Source organism: Protopterus annectens, chromosome 6.part0 (assembly GCF_019279795.1).
Source record: "Protopterus annectens isolate FY-2018-M chromosome 6.part0, PAN1.0, whole genome shotgun sequence".
Classification (NCBI taxonomy): Eukaryota; Metazoa; Chordata; order Ceratodontiformes; family Protopteridae; genus Protopterus; species Protopterus annectens.
Genome location: NC_056737.1, coordinates 1,468,034,988 through 1,468,051,405, shown reverse-complemented (window position 1 = coordinate 1,468,051,405; position 16,418 = coordinate 1,468,034,988). Strand labels below are relative to the sequence as shown.

General features: G+C 36.6%; 1 protein-coding gene across 1 annotated transcript in view; it reads left to right on the top strand.

Annotated features, from left to right (window-relative positions):
* LRP1B (LDL receptor related protein 1B) overlaps positions 1-16,418 on the top strand; it is a gene marked incomplete at its 5' end in the record, with an annotated part of 5,941,474 nt that overhangs the window by 2,895,307 nt on the left and 3,029,749 nt on the right. The window contains one exon of the mRNA XM_044073672.1: positions 9,369-9,740. Coding sequence (XP_043929607.1) covers positions 9,369-9,740 — 372 coding nt within the window. The remainder of the gene's footprint in view (positions 1-9,368; positions 9,741-16,418) is intronic.

Below are 16,418 nucleotides of genomic sequence, written 5' to 3'. Positions count from 1 at the left end.
CATCATCATCCACAGCTCCAGTGCATAGCCAGCATCCCCAACCAGATGGCCATATGGGATGTCCCCTTGGCAAACCACTGGTAGAGCCAGCTGTGGGAGTTGTGATAGCTTCTAGGGCTGCCAGCACACAAATTAATGATAATGCCCTGGGCATTACACATGACCTGGGAGCTAATGGAGTGAAAGCCCTTGCAGTTTATGTAAACTCTACCCTGTTTACCAGGTGATGCTTTGATATGGATGTGCATGCAGTCTATGGCACCCAGGACCTCTGGGTAGTCTGCTACATGGTGGAAGAGGTGCATACTGCTGGTCCTGTCCTCACGGGGGCTGAGGAAGTAAATGTGCTCACCGGCATGTGGTAGCGTGGCATCCAGCAACTGGTGGAGTACCCTGGATGCAGATGCTTGTGAGACCCCCCTGATATCCCCAGTAGGTCTTTGGAAAGCAACTGTAGCTAGCATTCTTAAGGCTACACATTCCTTGGTATCCACTGGGATGGGTTCCTATCTGTTGGCTCTGGGTCTGAGGTGAGGCCGGCACAACTCGATGAGTTGCTGAAGTATGTCCCTGTCCACCCTGTACCACTCTAGTATCTCCAGATCATGTAGCTCCTGGTAAGTTACCCTGGGTCTGAACACTCTTCTCCTCCTCCTTAGTCTGGGATGGTTGTCAGCATTATCCTCCTCATTGCCCTCAGCCTCTAGCACATACTCATGTATCAAAGCAACAGCAGCCCCTAACACTTTGTCGGTTAAAATTCCCCCGAGTGTGTACACCAATGGTGCAGAGTTTGTGGGAAAAACAGACTGAAAGGTGTTTGCATAGTTTATACTGTTGTGCTGCAGATGCTGTCTGTATGATTGGCTGACTATGATACATTCCACCTGTCAGCTATATTATTTGTACTTTATTGCTTTTATTCTGCTATTTCCCATTTTTTTCCCTTCCCATTTCTGCTTCTTTTAAGCCCAGTGGCGTGCCGTGCAAACCCACTGCCCAAATGTAAGCAGTTCTGTTATTTCCATTTTTGTTCTTTTTTGTTTTAAGACCCTGCGTGCACCGCACAAACCTGTTTAGCTAAAGTAAACACTTTTAAGCAGAATTGGCCCTTCCCTGAATGCGAACATGCTCTTCTTTTCATGGAATAAGTAAATACAGCCTCAGACGCACCCCCTTGCTTAGCTGTGCTTAGCTAAGCTCAAATGGAAGCTGCGGAGCTCCAGTGTGCTTACACCAAGCATGACAGACACCCTTTTTATGTCAGCTGCTTCTCCTGCTTACACATCTGCCTTATAGCTCCTACACTGTTAGGTGCATGCAGACAATGGTCTCCCATTTTGCTATTCAGTAAATTTTGCGCATTTGCATACAACACCACCTTAGTCCCTTGTTACACCACTACACCAGAGCCTTTCTCCTTAGCAACCAGTATTACCTGTTATTGTTTTGGTTCTACATGCTACCCACTATAATGGCTAAATGGAGATTTCACTTGAAATTGTCTTTTCACATTTTTTTTTATTTTCTGCATGATCTCATTTGCGCACCACTATGCTACACTTAAACGGCCAAAATTGGCCAAACAAAATTTATTTTTAATATTTTGCAACTGTTTCCATGCCAATGGCCATATTTATGGCAATTAGCATGCCTAATGATCATAATACATACTTTACTTTGAGCTGTCATGCCCTTGTTTTGATTTTTGCAGAAATGTACATGGTTAGTAACCCAATACATTTCTGCAACAGACACTGTTCTGGCACAGATGCCTGCCTGCTTACTGAATTGCTAATTCACGTCATTTGCATGGGTTCACCAGCAAATGAGGTAATTAGCATTATTCAGTGGTGCCCATGCCAGAATAGTGCTGGCAGGCTCGTGCATGCCCCTAGCCTTGTTTACTGAATCACTTATCGGCCATATTCCATGCAGGAGCTGCTACACTATTCTGGCATGGGAAAAATGCTTTATTGAATCCCAGGGAATGAGTACACCAGAGTGTACTGAAAACAAACACAACCATTAACAAAATAAGCAGATACTTACAAACTCTCATACAGATGAAAGCAAAATGTAGCATTATCTATGGAAAGGAAACAAAATGATCCTGCAATAAATTTAGATATTAAATTGATTTTTCATTAATATTCACAATGCATCTTTGGCTTTGAGGCTAAGATTATAATCTGTGTTTAATTTAGGTAACTTGTCAAATATAATTTCTAAATAAATTAATTAGGATATGCTAAACTGTTTTCTAGATTTGACTTTATATATAGTTTCAGATATAGCTCAAAACACTCTCTATTAAAGACATGGCCTTGAACAAAATGGACTGTAGTAACGGCATTAAGTAAAGAACTGTATCAGTGTTAGGACTGATTGAAAGGAAATGCTCCTTATGTGGCAGTAGCATAGTATTTCTTGACTCAGTAAAGAACATGGCCTTTACTGCACACTTTGGAATATTTAACTGCATATTTTGAATCCAGTTTTGTGGACTTAATTTTATTATTAGTACTACAATCATTAAGCTAGAATAGGACAGGGGTATCTTTGTGTAGTGAACACTTTAAATTAGAAATGATGAATTTAAGATGCATGGTAAACAGAGTTCATAGGTAAGTACTAGCAAAGCTGCCCTTGCGGGACAGTTTAAACCTACCCAGTTTCCCTTTTGGTGCTTCAGTTAACTCATCCCATTGCATGTTATTACACCTAGTGAGAATAATTGTGAACATGCCATATATAATTTGGGGGGGACCCATGTTTGTGAGATAAAACATTTACATGTTGCTACCATCCATTAGTAGTTTTTGGGGCAGTCCTGGGGTGTATTTTCTGTCTCCCATCCATTGATCCAATTTGCACTTTAATATGATCAGTGATAAATTTTGTTTACATGGATGGGAAACCTGTTCCAGAGCAGTAGTACCTTCTGTAAAATACTTCTGCTGCTCCAAGCCATACTGATGATGTTACAGAAGAGGTTTAGATCCCTAGACCCTAGTATTTCTGATAGGTTCATAGGTGTTTACTAGGCTAATGACCACAAAGGCCTTTTTAAGGCTAGACATGTATCCCAAATCACTGACAAATTCTGATACCCTTGATGTGTAAGCATGGGCCTGAGATTTACCATTTACAGGTTACCGCTGTCCTTTAGAGACATAGGTGCCAAACCATTAGAGACATAGGTGCCAAACCAAGGATGATGCCATTTGATTTGCTAATTTACAGTGCATCTATCAGTACTGGGTTGGAGGATGCCTTATATGTCAGACACAGGTCAGCACTTAGCAATTTGTAGAATACTGAGCAAAGTGATTGGGCTTTTATGTGGCCCATATAGGACGCATTGTTAAGGTTTTTTATCCTTTTAATAAAGTATCTCTGTGAGTATTCCAGTTGTTGTGGACAGACACATTCCAAAGGGGGTATTATACTCAATGAATGCCCTGAAGAGGGATGAATAAAGGAGAACAACAGCATCTCTAGATCTATACACAATCTCTTTGTTTATAAGCTGTGAAATAAAGACATAAATCCCTTCAAATTATCTATGCCACGATCTTTTAACAGTGGGCACATGTTGGTCAAAAGTTATGTCACAATCCAAATAAGTTTCCAAATACCTAACAACTGAGTCAACTTTTGAGGGCATCATTAATTTGGTAGTTCCTGGGTGCTCACCTTCCCAAAGGATAATATATATACATATATATATATATATATATATATATATATATATATATATATATATATATATATTGGCATTAAGTTTCAGTCCATGATTTTGACACCATTTACTTTTTGGGATTCTTGCATTCTGCAGGATGGCTAAGTCATTTGGGGATTCAATGGCTGCTCCTAGCTTACAGTTATCTGAGAACTTAGTCAGCCAGAGCCCTTTGTTAGTGGCTTTTACTTCAGAGAAATAGATTCCAAACAGGAGAGGTCCCGACACTATATCATGGGGATCTCCACTGGTGACTGGTTTCTTTGTGGGGGTATCTTCACTTATTTGATCTCCTGTGTCTATCTGTGAGCAAGTTGGCACTCCAGCAAGTGATGTATGTTTCATATTTAAAATTTTATTTAGTTTTTCTGCTATACCTGATTGGGGGATTCTGTCAAAAGCTTTGGCCATGTTGAAGTTTGTGGTATCTAATATTTTACTTTCATTTATTGCTTTCCTAAACTTTTCAGAAAAAAGCACTAGGTTGAGTCAGCCAGACCTGCCCTTGATGAATTTAAACTGAATTTGGTTAATTTTTTTTCAGAACTCCCCATGTACTTATTGATTAGTTCCATGATAAGTCTTTTCATGGCTTTGCATATGAGACTGGTCAGGCTTATGCATCTGTAATTGTCTGTGCTTATGGAAGCTCCTTCCTTATGCAAAGAAATGACTGTAGCTGTTCTCCATTCATTTGGCACAAAACCTTTATGAAGACTGAGGATGAACAGTGTTGTTTGGTGAGTGGACAAATTGTGCCTAATGCTACTTAAGATGTATCCAGCAATATTAACAGGGCAGATCTATCAAGTATTTTTATCTTTTGATAAAACTTTAAGATATTGGTCTTGTGTGATAGCTGGAGGTGAGCTGGTTTCAGATATATCTTATGGTATAGATGGAGGGGAGAAAGAGGTAAAGTGTGAGCTGAATTTATAGGCTAGTAGGTTTGCTATATCTTCAGCATCAATGTAGGTGGTATTGTTCACATTCAACTCACTACATCGCATATTGTGCTTCTCAGATTCTGAACATAACCAATAAAGGCCTTGTTTTTTTTTTTTTTTTGGCTTGGGTGGCTATTTATTTATTTATTTTTGGATTTTATTAAGATCCTGGCTCATTTGTTTATTTCAATAATGAGGGCTGTGTCATTCTGGGAATTACTCTTCTTACTTGTTGTCAAACTTCTCTTCCTTGTTACATTATGGTGCCACTACTGAGATTGCTTCTGGGGGATGTCCTGCACCATTTCTTATAGGACACAGCTGCCACATGGTATAGTGTAGTGGTTCATGTTTCTGTGCATTAAGTGGAATTGGCTGTGCTTGTGGGCATTCAAGCTTACCAGTATAACACTTAGGAATAGTTAGTTTGTCATAGAGAAGTTTCTAAAGATACCTTATATGGAAGGGGTCTCTGTTTTCAATTTTATTTTGAAAGCAACAGCTTTACGGTCAGACCTAACAAGTAATGAAGATACACAAGGGATAGTTCAAGGTGACCCCATAATAGTAAAAAACAGGCTCAAAAATACTGTTGCCCTTCGTTGATACTTTGACTGATTGTTCCAGAAAATTTGTATTGACAATGTCTAGTAAGCTCTGTGCTTGCGCATTAGTGCTGGAGTATGTTTTCTAGTCTATAGCTGGAATATTTAGATTCCCTTGGAAAGTGGAATTGGGATTAATTCTGAGTGATTCAATTTCCTGTAGATAGGTGATGTGGCTTTCTTGAGTCATAGAAGGAGTTCTATAGCTGACTAAAATATGTTAGAGGACCCGACTAAAATATGGTAGAGGACCTTTTGGATGGTGATTTGGACATGAAGAAGCTCTAGTGAGTCAGTTGCTTTATCAGCCTTGATGTTAGTCTCTTCTGCATGAAAAATCCACCTCCTTCCCCTCCAGTGTAGTAGTTGGACTAAACATTTGGAATGCAATACTGTCCTGCATAGCCAGTAAGCTCTCCACCTTTTTAAATCATGTCTTAGAAAGGAAGAATGGTTACAGTACTGAGATTTGATGAATTTATGTGGTTATAATGCTCAGTGAGAGAGAAATAATGTTCTGTTCTTCAGAACTCTGAAAGTTCCTTTCTAATGGAAGTTTTACATCCATTTGGTTGAAAAAGGCATAATACTAGACCTAGCAATGTCTTCCATTAAAAGTCTGTACAAAGCCAATTTCAGTGCATTGGAGAAATCAGTAAAAATGGCCCAGTAAGGTGGACTTGAATTTGATCTCTCTGGGTGACACTTGCGAAATACAACAAAGGAAGATGTGTGATTTTAAAAGGTGGAATCTATGTTTCTCATCACATCTGAGACTGAATATATTCAAAAGTCTAACCAGTTTCTTGGCAAAATCTAGACTGCTGTAGATCTGAAGAGAGAAGAGGAGAAGAAAAATGAGTCTCAAGTTATTTTTGTACAAAGATGAACCCTTCCTCAGGAGATGAATATTTAGGATTCACGATTTTTATTCAGCAAGCAAAACAGTGAAAAACATTGCTGAAAGAACACACAGTCCAAATGTGGGTAGCATCTTTCCACATTAGGGTTTGTCTTCTAAAGGACTTGGAAAGATTAATGACATTGTAAGCAACAAAAATGTCATACATCTTTAGAAAATGAGAGACAAGCCTGTTTTTATCAATTCACCCACTAAAAGAAAAAGTATTATCAACATGCATTCTTTGTAGTTACTGAGATGGCGAAACATTTCTACATTTCTTGCCTTCTCATCTGATCCATCTACTTATATTCTTTCTTTTGTTTTTTGGCGCATTCATTTGCTGTATGATTTTTATCTACTCCTGGTTTGATTTTCATTCCTGTTTGACACAGCAATATGCTTCTGCTAAACTAAGCAGGGGAGTCATTTTAGATTTGTTCTCTTCATGTTTCAACATTTTCGTTATATTTGGATCTGATGAGGTCAGTAGATATGTTTGCAGTCCTGCGATTTCAGACCTATATATGTAATCAGTTTCAAGGACGTACATCCCTCCATATATAATACTGGTATAAACTGATTTTTATATATCATTTGATAAGCATGACACACTTTTCTTGTTTTCCTGTCCGAATGATCCAATACCTTTTGGGGGCAATCAGTCACCCCAAACTGTAAGATAGAACAGGAAGTGCAAATTGGTTTACAGCATTTTGTTTGTTCCAAGATGTCATTGCTGTTTTTAGTATTAATTTTACTTTTTTAAAATGTTCTTTATTGAGTTTTGTTCACCTTTGTTTGTATTATATTGTCAATCTTTCATCAATTCCAAATGTTTATACACTCCCTCCTGCTGAAGTTCTTTTATATCACATTTCTACTCCAGACTAATATTTTCTTGGTGCTGATGCTTTCCTGCTTTAAAGGCTGCTTTTGTACATTTGTCAAGACCAAATAACATTGTTATATCATCTGAGAAAGCTTTGGTCACTTGCAGATGTACATTCAGCTCCTCATCTGATGAACTATACAGTTTTAATCATCCACAAAAACAATATGAGGAGGCTTAACACTTTGCTGTTGTCTGGGAGCCAAATTGTAACCGACCTAGTCTCTTAAGTAACAACTTAATAGGTTGAGGGCAAGACAAAACAGCAGTGGTGGCAAACAATCCCCCATGGAATACCCTTCTTGGAATTTTTATCCCTGGTATAATAATTTGTCCTTTATCATGGCTTAGCTGAAAAGTGGTTAGCCACTGTTTGAAAGTCACTGTAATGTAACTGATCAGTGTAGGGTGTATTTTATACATCTGTAAGCACTCCTTTATCCATGAATGTGAGACTCTATCAATTTTTTTTTAATCTATCCATGCCAAGCTTAGATCCATCCCCTTTTTACACTTATCCATTATGACTTTATCAGCTAATAACCCTTTGCTCCATATGACTTTCTTTTGTTGTTCTATTGCCATAACTTTTAAATTACTATAAACTCTGTCAGTATCAATTCCAGTATATAGTTTATACATTGTAGGAAGACCCATTATTGGTCTATAGTTTCTTAGGATAGCTTGCAGGTTCACTTTTAAGAAGGAGTATAATTTTTTTCCTGTTGTTAACGAGGTTGGTGTATGTTTATGGTGCGCACATAAGTAGTTCTTACTCGGAGCTGAAGCTTCATGTTATGATGTTAATACTTTTAGCCAGAAGTTACTTACTGCATCTGGGCCTGGGGTTTTCCATTAGGAGCTTTTCTTAATTTTATTTGAACTTCACTGGCCATTTTTTCTTCTTTTACTTCTATCCAGTCAACATCTTTGCTATGCTCTAAAGGGTCTTCATAGATATTTCTACAAAATGTGTCTTTCTTCTTTTTTATGTTGTTTCTATTCCTTTAGACTTGTTTCCCAATTCTCTATAAAACTTTTTTGGATAATTAACGAATTGCTTATTTTGTACTATTCCTTTTTATTTAGCTGTATATCTTCTAAGTTTTTCTGCCTCTGCTGATATCATCAGTTTATCATTTGCAATAGAATACAATAGATCTTGGTCTGTTCTAATACTGTGCATTGCTGTTATCACATCTATCTTTCTAAGTATTTTTGTCGATCTTTTCTATACTCTTTTAACAGGGGCACTTCTTGTCTTATTTGTTTCTCTATTTGATACTTTGATGATTGCATTTGATTTCGTCCCTTCCTTTCTCTTATTGCCATGTATTTTTGCAGTAAGACTTTATCTGTTATTCATTTTGCTGTGCAGTAATACATCTACATACTATTTACTTCTGTTATATCACATTGATGTGTGTTGATAGTCTCGATTACTGTGTATATTTGCTTTATCAGACTTCTAACATTTTAGGTCTTACTGACTTTCTGTAGTAACTGCATTATGGGGTATGGAGTGTGACAATAGATGTTACTTAAAAATTCACTGCCTTGCAGCAGGCAATACAGAATGTGGTAATGTAATCTTGCATTTATTCAAAGTTTGCGCCACTACAGTTTATGTCATGAAAGGTTCTGGTCAGACTTTTGTATCAGACAAGATCTTCTACCAAAGCTTGCATACCTTTAATTTAGTGGTAAATTTATAGCAAAAAGTCACATCAACTTAATGTGATGCATCTATATTACAGCTATGAGTTTATTTAGGCACTTGTTTGTGTGCATGGTTGTTTTTTATTTTAGCAGTTTCTTAGATATATTACAAATTTTAAAAATGCAATATTCACATGATATATTTAATAGTAAGACATTTGTTCAGTTCTGCTTTTAGGAAAATTTCAAATAGAAACATAATGTGCCTTTAGAAGTGATATGCCTTTTTGCCAGCTGTTTGGGCCATCACGAAAAAATCATTTAGAAAGGTCAGATTTAAAGCTCAGTTCTCAGTAGCATCTGCAATGATTTTATTTAAAATGTACATACATCTCATACAATGTAAACTTGTTGAAACAGAGACTGCGCTTAGGATTAAAGATTATAAGATAACATATTGTATAATTTATGCACACACATATATATATATATATATATATATATATATATATATATATATATAGTGCATACAGCTAATTTAAAAAAGTGTTCTGTTAAAAGGCAGCGATGAATGCAATTTACCAAGGGTATTCTAATCTGAGTATATGTTTTATTCTAGGAACAAACATTTGTGCCAAGAATAATGGTGGTTGTTGGCAGCTTTGTTTCTACCAAGGGACCAGACAAAGGAAATGTGCATGTGCTCATGGTTATCTTGCAGAGGATGGAGTCACCTGTCTCAGATATGAAGGTTACCTATTGTATTCTGAAAGAACTATATTAAAAAGTATCCATCTTTCAGATGAGGCAAATTTAAATTCACCCATAAGACCATATGAAAATCCTGATTATTTTAAAAATGTAATAGCACTGGCTTTTGACTACAGCCAGAGGATGAAGGGGACAAACAGAATATTTTACAGTGATGTTCATTATGGAAACATTCAAGTTATTAATGATGACTGGACTGACAGAAAAGTCATTGCTGAGGGTAAGTGTTTTTTCATATTTTATTCAATGACTGTTCTTCTAGTGCCAGTATATTTAAAATGCTTTGAATTTTCATGTTACATGTCAAGTGTTGAAAGACCTTAAGTACAAAATTGCTGTGCACTGGTTTCTAAAATCATAAGTAAGACATTTTTTTTGCTGTTATTGACACCAGTAGACCATATGTCCATAATGTATCTTAAGGATTTGTACAGGCTGCCACATATACAGCTTTATTTGTATTTTTTCTATTTTAGAGATGCCATCTAGATGACCTAGTGGCTACAGCAGGAAACATTTGATTTAGGGGATTACTTATTCCTTTCTTAACCAAGTAGCTTCAACAAGGTGAACTGTCTGTTAGAGAACAGCATTAAGTCTTTTCTTTCACTATTAAAGCTTGCTGGGTGAAATAATTCTTTGGTAATCATGCCTGAACCTATGTGGATTACTCAGAGATCAAAATATAGCTTTGGTGACCCTTTTGGCAAGATTGTTAAACAACTTCACTGAAGTATATTAAAATTACTAGGAGAGTCTGTTCATTTTCTTAGTAGATGCATCAATATCTGTCCCAAATGACATAAGCAGTGAGTTTATGTGGCATTAAAAGATTCAGCCTGCTGAAGGAGAGACATATCATTTTAATTTGCTTGTATAACATTGATCACAGCTAGAAAAATATCTGAAAATGAAATATCAGTAAGAGCTGCAAAAATAAGGTAGTGCAGCTACATAATATTATGCATTAATTATAGCAGAAGTTTGATTTAATTTAATCAATGGCCATTTAAATGTATGATTGTAGACCATGATCCTGACATTCATTAAATGGTAGAAGACAAGATACATGTAACAAACAGAAATATTTTTTGTCTTTTATATCAAGTAACAATGTTTGTATTACCTTATGTTGAATATTGTTCATTATATAATGCTTTAGTTATGAAAACCCTAAAACATGATTTAGATCCCTTGAAAGAATAGGCCAGCATTTGAACTATGCATGTGCAATCCATACTAACCTGCCTTGTAACTAAAGACAAACATTTTGCTCAATCTCTGACTCCCCCTTAGCATGGGGAGAAGGAATTATTGTTTTAATCTTTTTCTTACTAAATGGCAGCACTTTTAATCTAAATCAGTATTTTTACTACACAATTACTTCATTTATTAACTATCTGTTGAACTTTCTGAATTCATCTAATGGGTTTTTGGTTACAAGCAAAAAGTCTTAATTATTACTTTCCTTCAGCTAGCTGTATTAAAGCAGATATATTTTCTTGTCTGTTTATTTGATGCTAGCACATTTCAGTTTTTCATGCTGTAAAATTATTCTTTGGTTTTGTATAGGCATATTTCTGTTGTGTAATATCCCCATTTGAAATGCATTTAACAAAATTATTAATGACAGTCTTATATTTATATAGCTATCAATATCTTTATCTATATCTATCTGTATATCTAATCTACAGCTTTATCTATATCTATATGAAATCTCTCTCTCTCTCTATATATATATATATACATATATATATATATATATATATATATATATATATATATAAAAAGAGAGACAGCTACATCTATCCATCTATTCATCTTAATTTCCTTCAAGATTTATAAACTCTTATGATTGTGCTCATTTCCAAAGGCTGTTTTCAATCATAAAACCTTCAGGTGTGATATTACTTGAGTTACCATTTATCTCTCTAAACGTGCATTTTTTTTCATATTTCTGGTGACCATCAGCATTACATGCTGGTCACCATTGATTTTTCTTATTGTTTTTCAGTTGGTAGTATGTTGAATAAAACTGATCAGTCACAGCATGAATTCATGGGAAAGAGTAGTGGAAGCTAGGTTAAGAAGGGAGGTGATGATGAGTGATCAGCAGTATGGTTTCTTGCCAGGAAAGAGCACTACAGAAGCAATGTTTGCTCTGAATGTTGATGGAGAAGTACAGAGAAGGTCAGAAAGAGTTGCATTGTGTCTTTGTAGACTTAGAGAAAGCATATGACAGGGTGCCTAGAGAGGAGTTGTGATATTGTATGAGGAAGTCGGGAGTGGCCGAGAAGTATGTAAAAGTGGTGCAGGATATGTACAAGGATAGTGTGACAGCGGTGAGATCTGCAGTGAAAGTGACAGATGCATTTAAGGTGGAGGTGGGATTACATCAAGGATCAGCTCTGAGCCCTTTCTTATTTGCACTGGTGATGGACAGGTTGACAGACGAGATCAGACAGGAGTCCCCGTGGACTATGATGTTTGCAGATGACATTGTGATATGTAGTGAGAATAGGGAACAGGTTGAGGAGACCCTGGAGAGGTGGAGATATGCTCTAGAGAGGAGAGGAATGAAGGTCAGCTGGACTAAGACGGAATATATGTGTGTGAATGAAAGGGAGGTTAGAGGAATGGTGAGGATGCAGGGAGTAGAGTTGGCGAAGGTGGATGAGTTTAAATACTTTGGATCAACAGTTCAGAGTAATGGCGGGTGTGGAAGAGAGGTAAAGAAGAGACTACAAGCAGGGTGGAGAAGAGTTTCGGGAGTGATTTGTGACAGATCAGTACCAGTAAGAGTGAAAGGGAAGGTCTACAAAAGGGTAGTGAGACCAGCTATGTTATATGGGTTGGAGACAGTGGTATTGACAAAAAGGCAGGAGTCAGAGCTGGATGTGGCAGAGTTAAAGATGTTAAGATTTGCACTTGGTGTGATGAGGGTAGACAGGATTAGGAATAAGTATATTAGAGGGTCAGCCCAGGTTGGACAGTTTGGAGACAAAGCCAGAGAGACGAGATTGCGTTAGTTTGGACATGTGCTGAGGAGGGATGCTGGGTATATTGGGAAAAGGATGATAAGGATGAAGCTGCCAGGTAAGAGGAAAAGAGGAAGGCCTAAGATAAGGTTTATGGATGTGGTTAGAGAGGACATGCAGGTGGGTGGTGTGACAGAGCAAGATGCAGAGGATGGGAAGAAATGGAAACAGGTGATCCGCTGTGGCGACTCCTAAATGGGAAAAGCCAAAAGAAGAAGTAAAGTTTGTTTAATCATGAGCCTGCTTTGCTTAATTTTCAGACTAGTATAGAACTGACTGAATGTACATATGTCTGATATTTCTTCAATACACAAGTATGTGGTCCTTCAATGGAATCTGCTCCTGGTTCATTGAGTTATAAAATGTATGTCATGTGCATTGACTAAAAATTCAGCTGATGAATACAAAGTAGAATTTGAAAGAAGAAATAAAATAGGAATTCTGAAGCTTCAGGGTTGACTCTGATTATCTAGACTTAATACAGGAAGTTATTTTTATGTCTTGTAGCAAGGAAGAAAATGGACAGAAGAAAGAATCAGACATTACTAGCCTTGAAACACTATTCATATCACATAAATGAGCACAGGCATTACAAAGCCAGAGCAAGGACCAATTTGATGTGATCAAAAGAAACCAATTGTCAGTCGCTTTCATATGCGGAGGCTGCTGTTGTAGATACCTTAGATTTCCGAATGCAAACTAATAAAATAATGGTCACTATAATTTGTTTAAACTTCTTGCTTTCATGCAGCTACACTGTTCAACACAGCTAGAGTATATAAGAAACCCAAATCAAATAAAAAAAAAAAGAAAAAGAAATCTGTTTTCTTTCAAAATAATTTGTGAGTATTTCACATAATCTGATGTTGCTGCCTGGCAGTAGTTCTTTCATTCCAATTTCTGCCAGATTCTGATGCAGGGTGAAAACACTGGTCTTTATTACTATTGTGCCATCACACAGAATGATGCTGAAATTGAAATGCAAGATATTTGGCTTTAATAATGTATTTAGAGCTAGTGTCATTCAGGGGTATCCAGTATGTAGCAGCTTGAGACAAGTTGGCTAGCATGCTCTCCTGTTTGTCAAGAATAATCTACACCTTTCTTACTAAACCCTTTGATGCTAGCAGTATGCACAGAGGGTTAAGGCTGTGAGCTATAGTTCCTGTGATACAGGGTTTGATTCCCTTGGCCCTCATTTACCTGCGATGTGACCTTGAACAAGTCACTTAACCAGATGTTATTCCTGGTTCACCCCTGAAAAGGGATTGTGTGCCTAGTTGGTCTACTTGTTTAACAAATGGACATTTTTATTATTGCTCCCAACTGTGCCTTTTTTAAGCAAAGTACATCTGCTTGACAGTCTGCCTAAGTGAATTCTAATTGAGAATGCATTAAGGTAGCTTTTCTCATTCAGAATCTTAACAAAAATGCCTGAACTTGAGGCCCACCTGAAACATGAACACATTCATATAGCAAACAGTTTTATATCATATCAATATATCACACTTTGAAACAATAAAGACACTCCCTCTGTTATGTGGTTTAGTGCCTATCAAGTCTTTCTATCTACTGACAATTACAGGGGGATATCAATGCTAGCAAGTGATATAACCTCATGTCTGCGTCTCTAGTACCCCAAATTTGAGTTTTTAGATCTCTAAATCCTCCTTAGTATAGACTGCTGTCTATCACAATAACTATATCATAATGTTTTTCACCCAATAGCTATCTATTCGGGAATTTCAACTAACCATCATTAAATGGGTTGATCAACACTGACAGTGGTTAGCATACTTAGCAATTCTTTGAAATTATAAATGCAAACTTGATCTTGTCTTCATAACAATAGCCCATTCTTGCATACTTTAAAATTAGTAGTGTTTCCTTTCAAATACCTCTGTAGTTAGGGATTTCTGAAAAGCAAATTTCCTTTAATTACTTGACAACCTAAACAGATGCCACTGTGATCCTCCTCTGATGGATCTCATTGTTAAAGCTGCTGCTGATGCCTCTGATTTCTACTCCACTATAAATAATTGTATTGATAAGACAGTCCATAGCAAAATAAAATATAATGATACATTTAAAAACATTCCCATATGGTTAAATAACTGCATACAAATGATACAACAAGAGAAAATATTACTTAATGCTTATAAAAGTTCTCATTCCATCTGTCTTAAGAACATACTTAAAGAAGCAAATTAACCTTTTGGAAGCTCAGAGCTGACTATGGGCTTAAAATAGCCAACAACTCCCACCCCCCAAAAAAAATACCTACAAGTATTTTTTTATGTCAAAAAGTTAAGAACTAACTTCCAGCAATATTTGGAGCTAGTCCACTCTAACACAAGTCAAATAGATAATATCCTAGCTGACAAATTTACTACAAATTTTGTACCACCTAAACTTACAACTATTCCACAAATTCAGTAGTCCTAGCCCCCCTCTATAATTACTCTGGGACACATCCCGTTAGCCTTCTCAGCAGCTAAGAATAGCTCATCCATAGACCTTGATAACATACCAGGCTTACTGATTATAAGTACCAACTATGGCCTAATTGAGGTCTTCTACTTAACCTTGTTAATCTCTGTCTCTTCACTAGTTACAGTCCAAAAGCCTGAAGAACTACAGATATAATTCCATTACAAAAGGATGGCCCAGTCACATATATTCTTAACTATAGGCACATTAGTTACAATAGCGTTAAACATAAAGCTATTGTCTCAGAACTAATTCATCTGGATAACAAAAATCTCTTACCCCTGGACCCTTATTTATTTTACTTTCACATAGGCACACCCTGCCTGTTTAACATCATTAGTGGTTATGCATTACATAAACATATTTGAACCAAACTAAGGTTTTTGACACTATTCCTTATGCAAACATTACTGACAGACATTTAAATCTGTATATATCCATAAATTGTGCTGTCATTAACTAACTGGTTGTGTGACAGATTCCATATTGCTAGAGTCAAAGGTGGCACATCAGTAAAGCAAAAATATTACTGGTGATATACCACTAGGGTCATTGTTAGGCCCATACCTATATGCAATTGTTTCTCAGAACTTCAAAGTGACACTCCAGGACTATGGTTATTATAGTAGGCCATAGCTGGTACTTATAATCAGTCAGCCTGGTAAATCTAATAATTGTTATGGTAACTCTTTATTCTCCCAGGAATTCCATGCCTCAGACAATACTAAATTTTAGCAACAGGTCCTTATTTAAATTACAGCTTAAGGAACACCAAACCCGCAGTAATCCAGGCTGATCATTCTGTCCTTCATTGTTCCTACAAACAAAATATCTCTTCCTTTATTAAATTCTAATATCTAAACTACCCCTTCTCTCGCAGAATTCCAATTTCTCTCTACCTTTCTCAAGCTCACTACTGCTCCTGTTTTTATCTACCTGTCTCAAGCTTCCGACAGTTTCATCATATTCCCTCCCTCTACTTCAATTCAGTATTGCCTTAGCTATCACTTTTTAGAACAAGTAGTACTAGCATACCAACAATCATCTATATTCCTGTTCATGTACTATACATGTATCTCATAATAGTTACCACCAAAACCATGATATTGATCTACTGATCAGTCATTTTTCTATAATGGCACAAGTTATTTCATGCTAGTGTATCTGTTAGTTTTATTTTTTTCCACTTTATATCACTCTCTCAGTTTTTATTGTTTATGTATAAACTATTTACTACCTATATTTACCAAAGTTATGTATTCTTGATTGTTATTGATTTCTTGTATTGTTTGTAATGTGTTTTTGTAATGGAGCTTTTCTCCCCGGGCCACCACTGAAAAAGGCCACTGGCCCAGTCAGATATCCCTGGT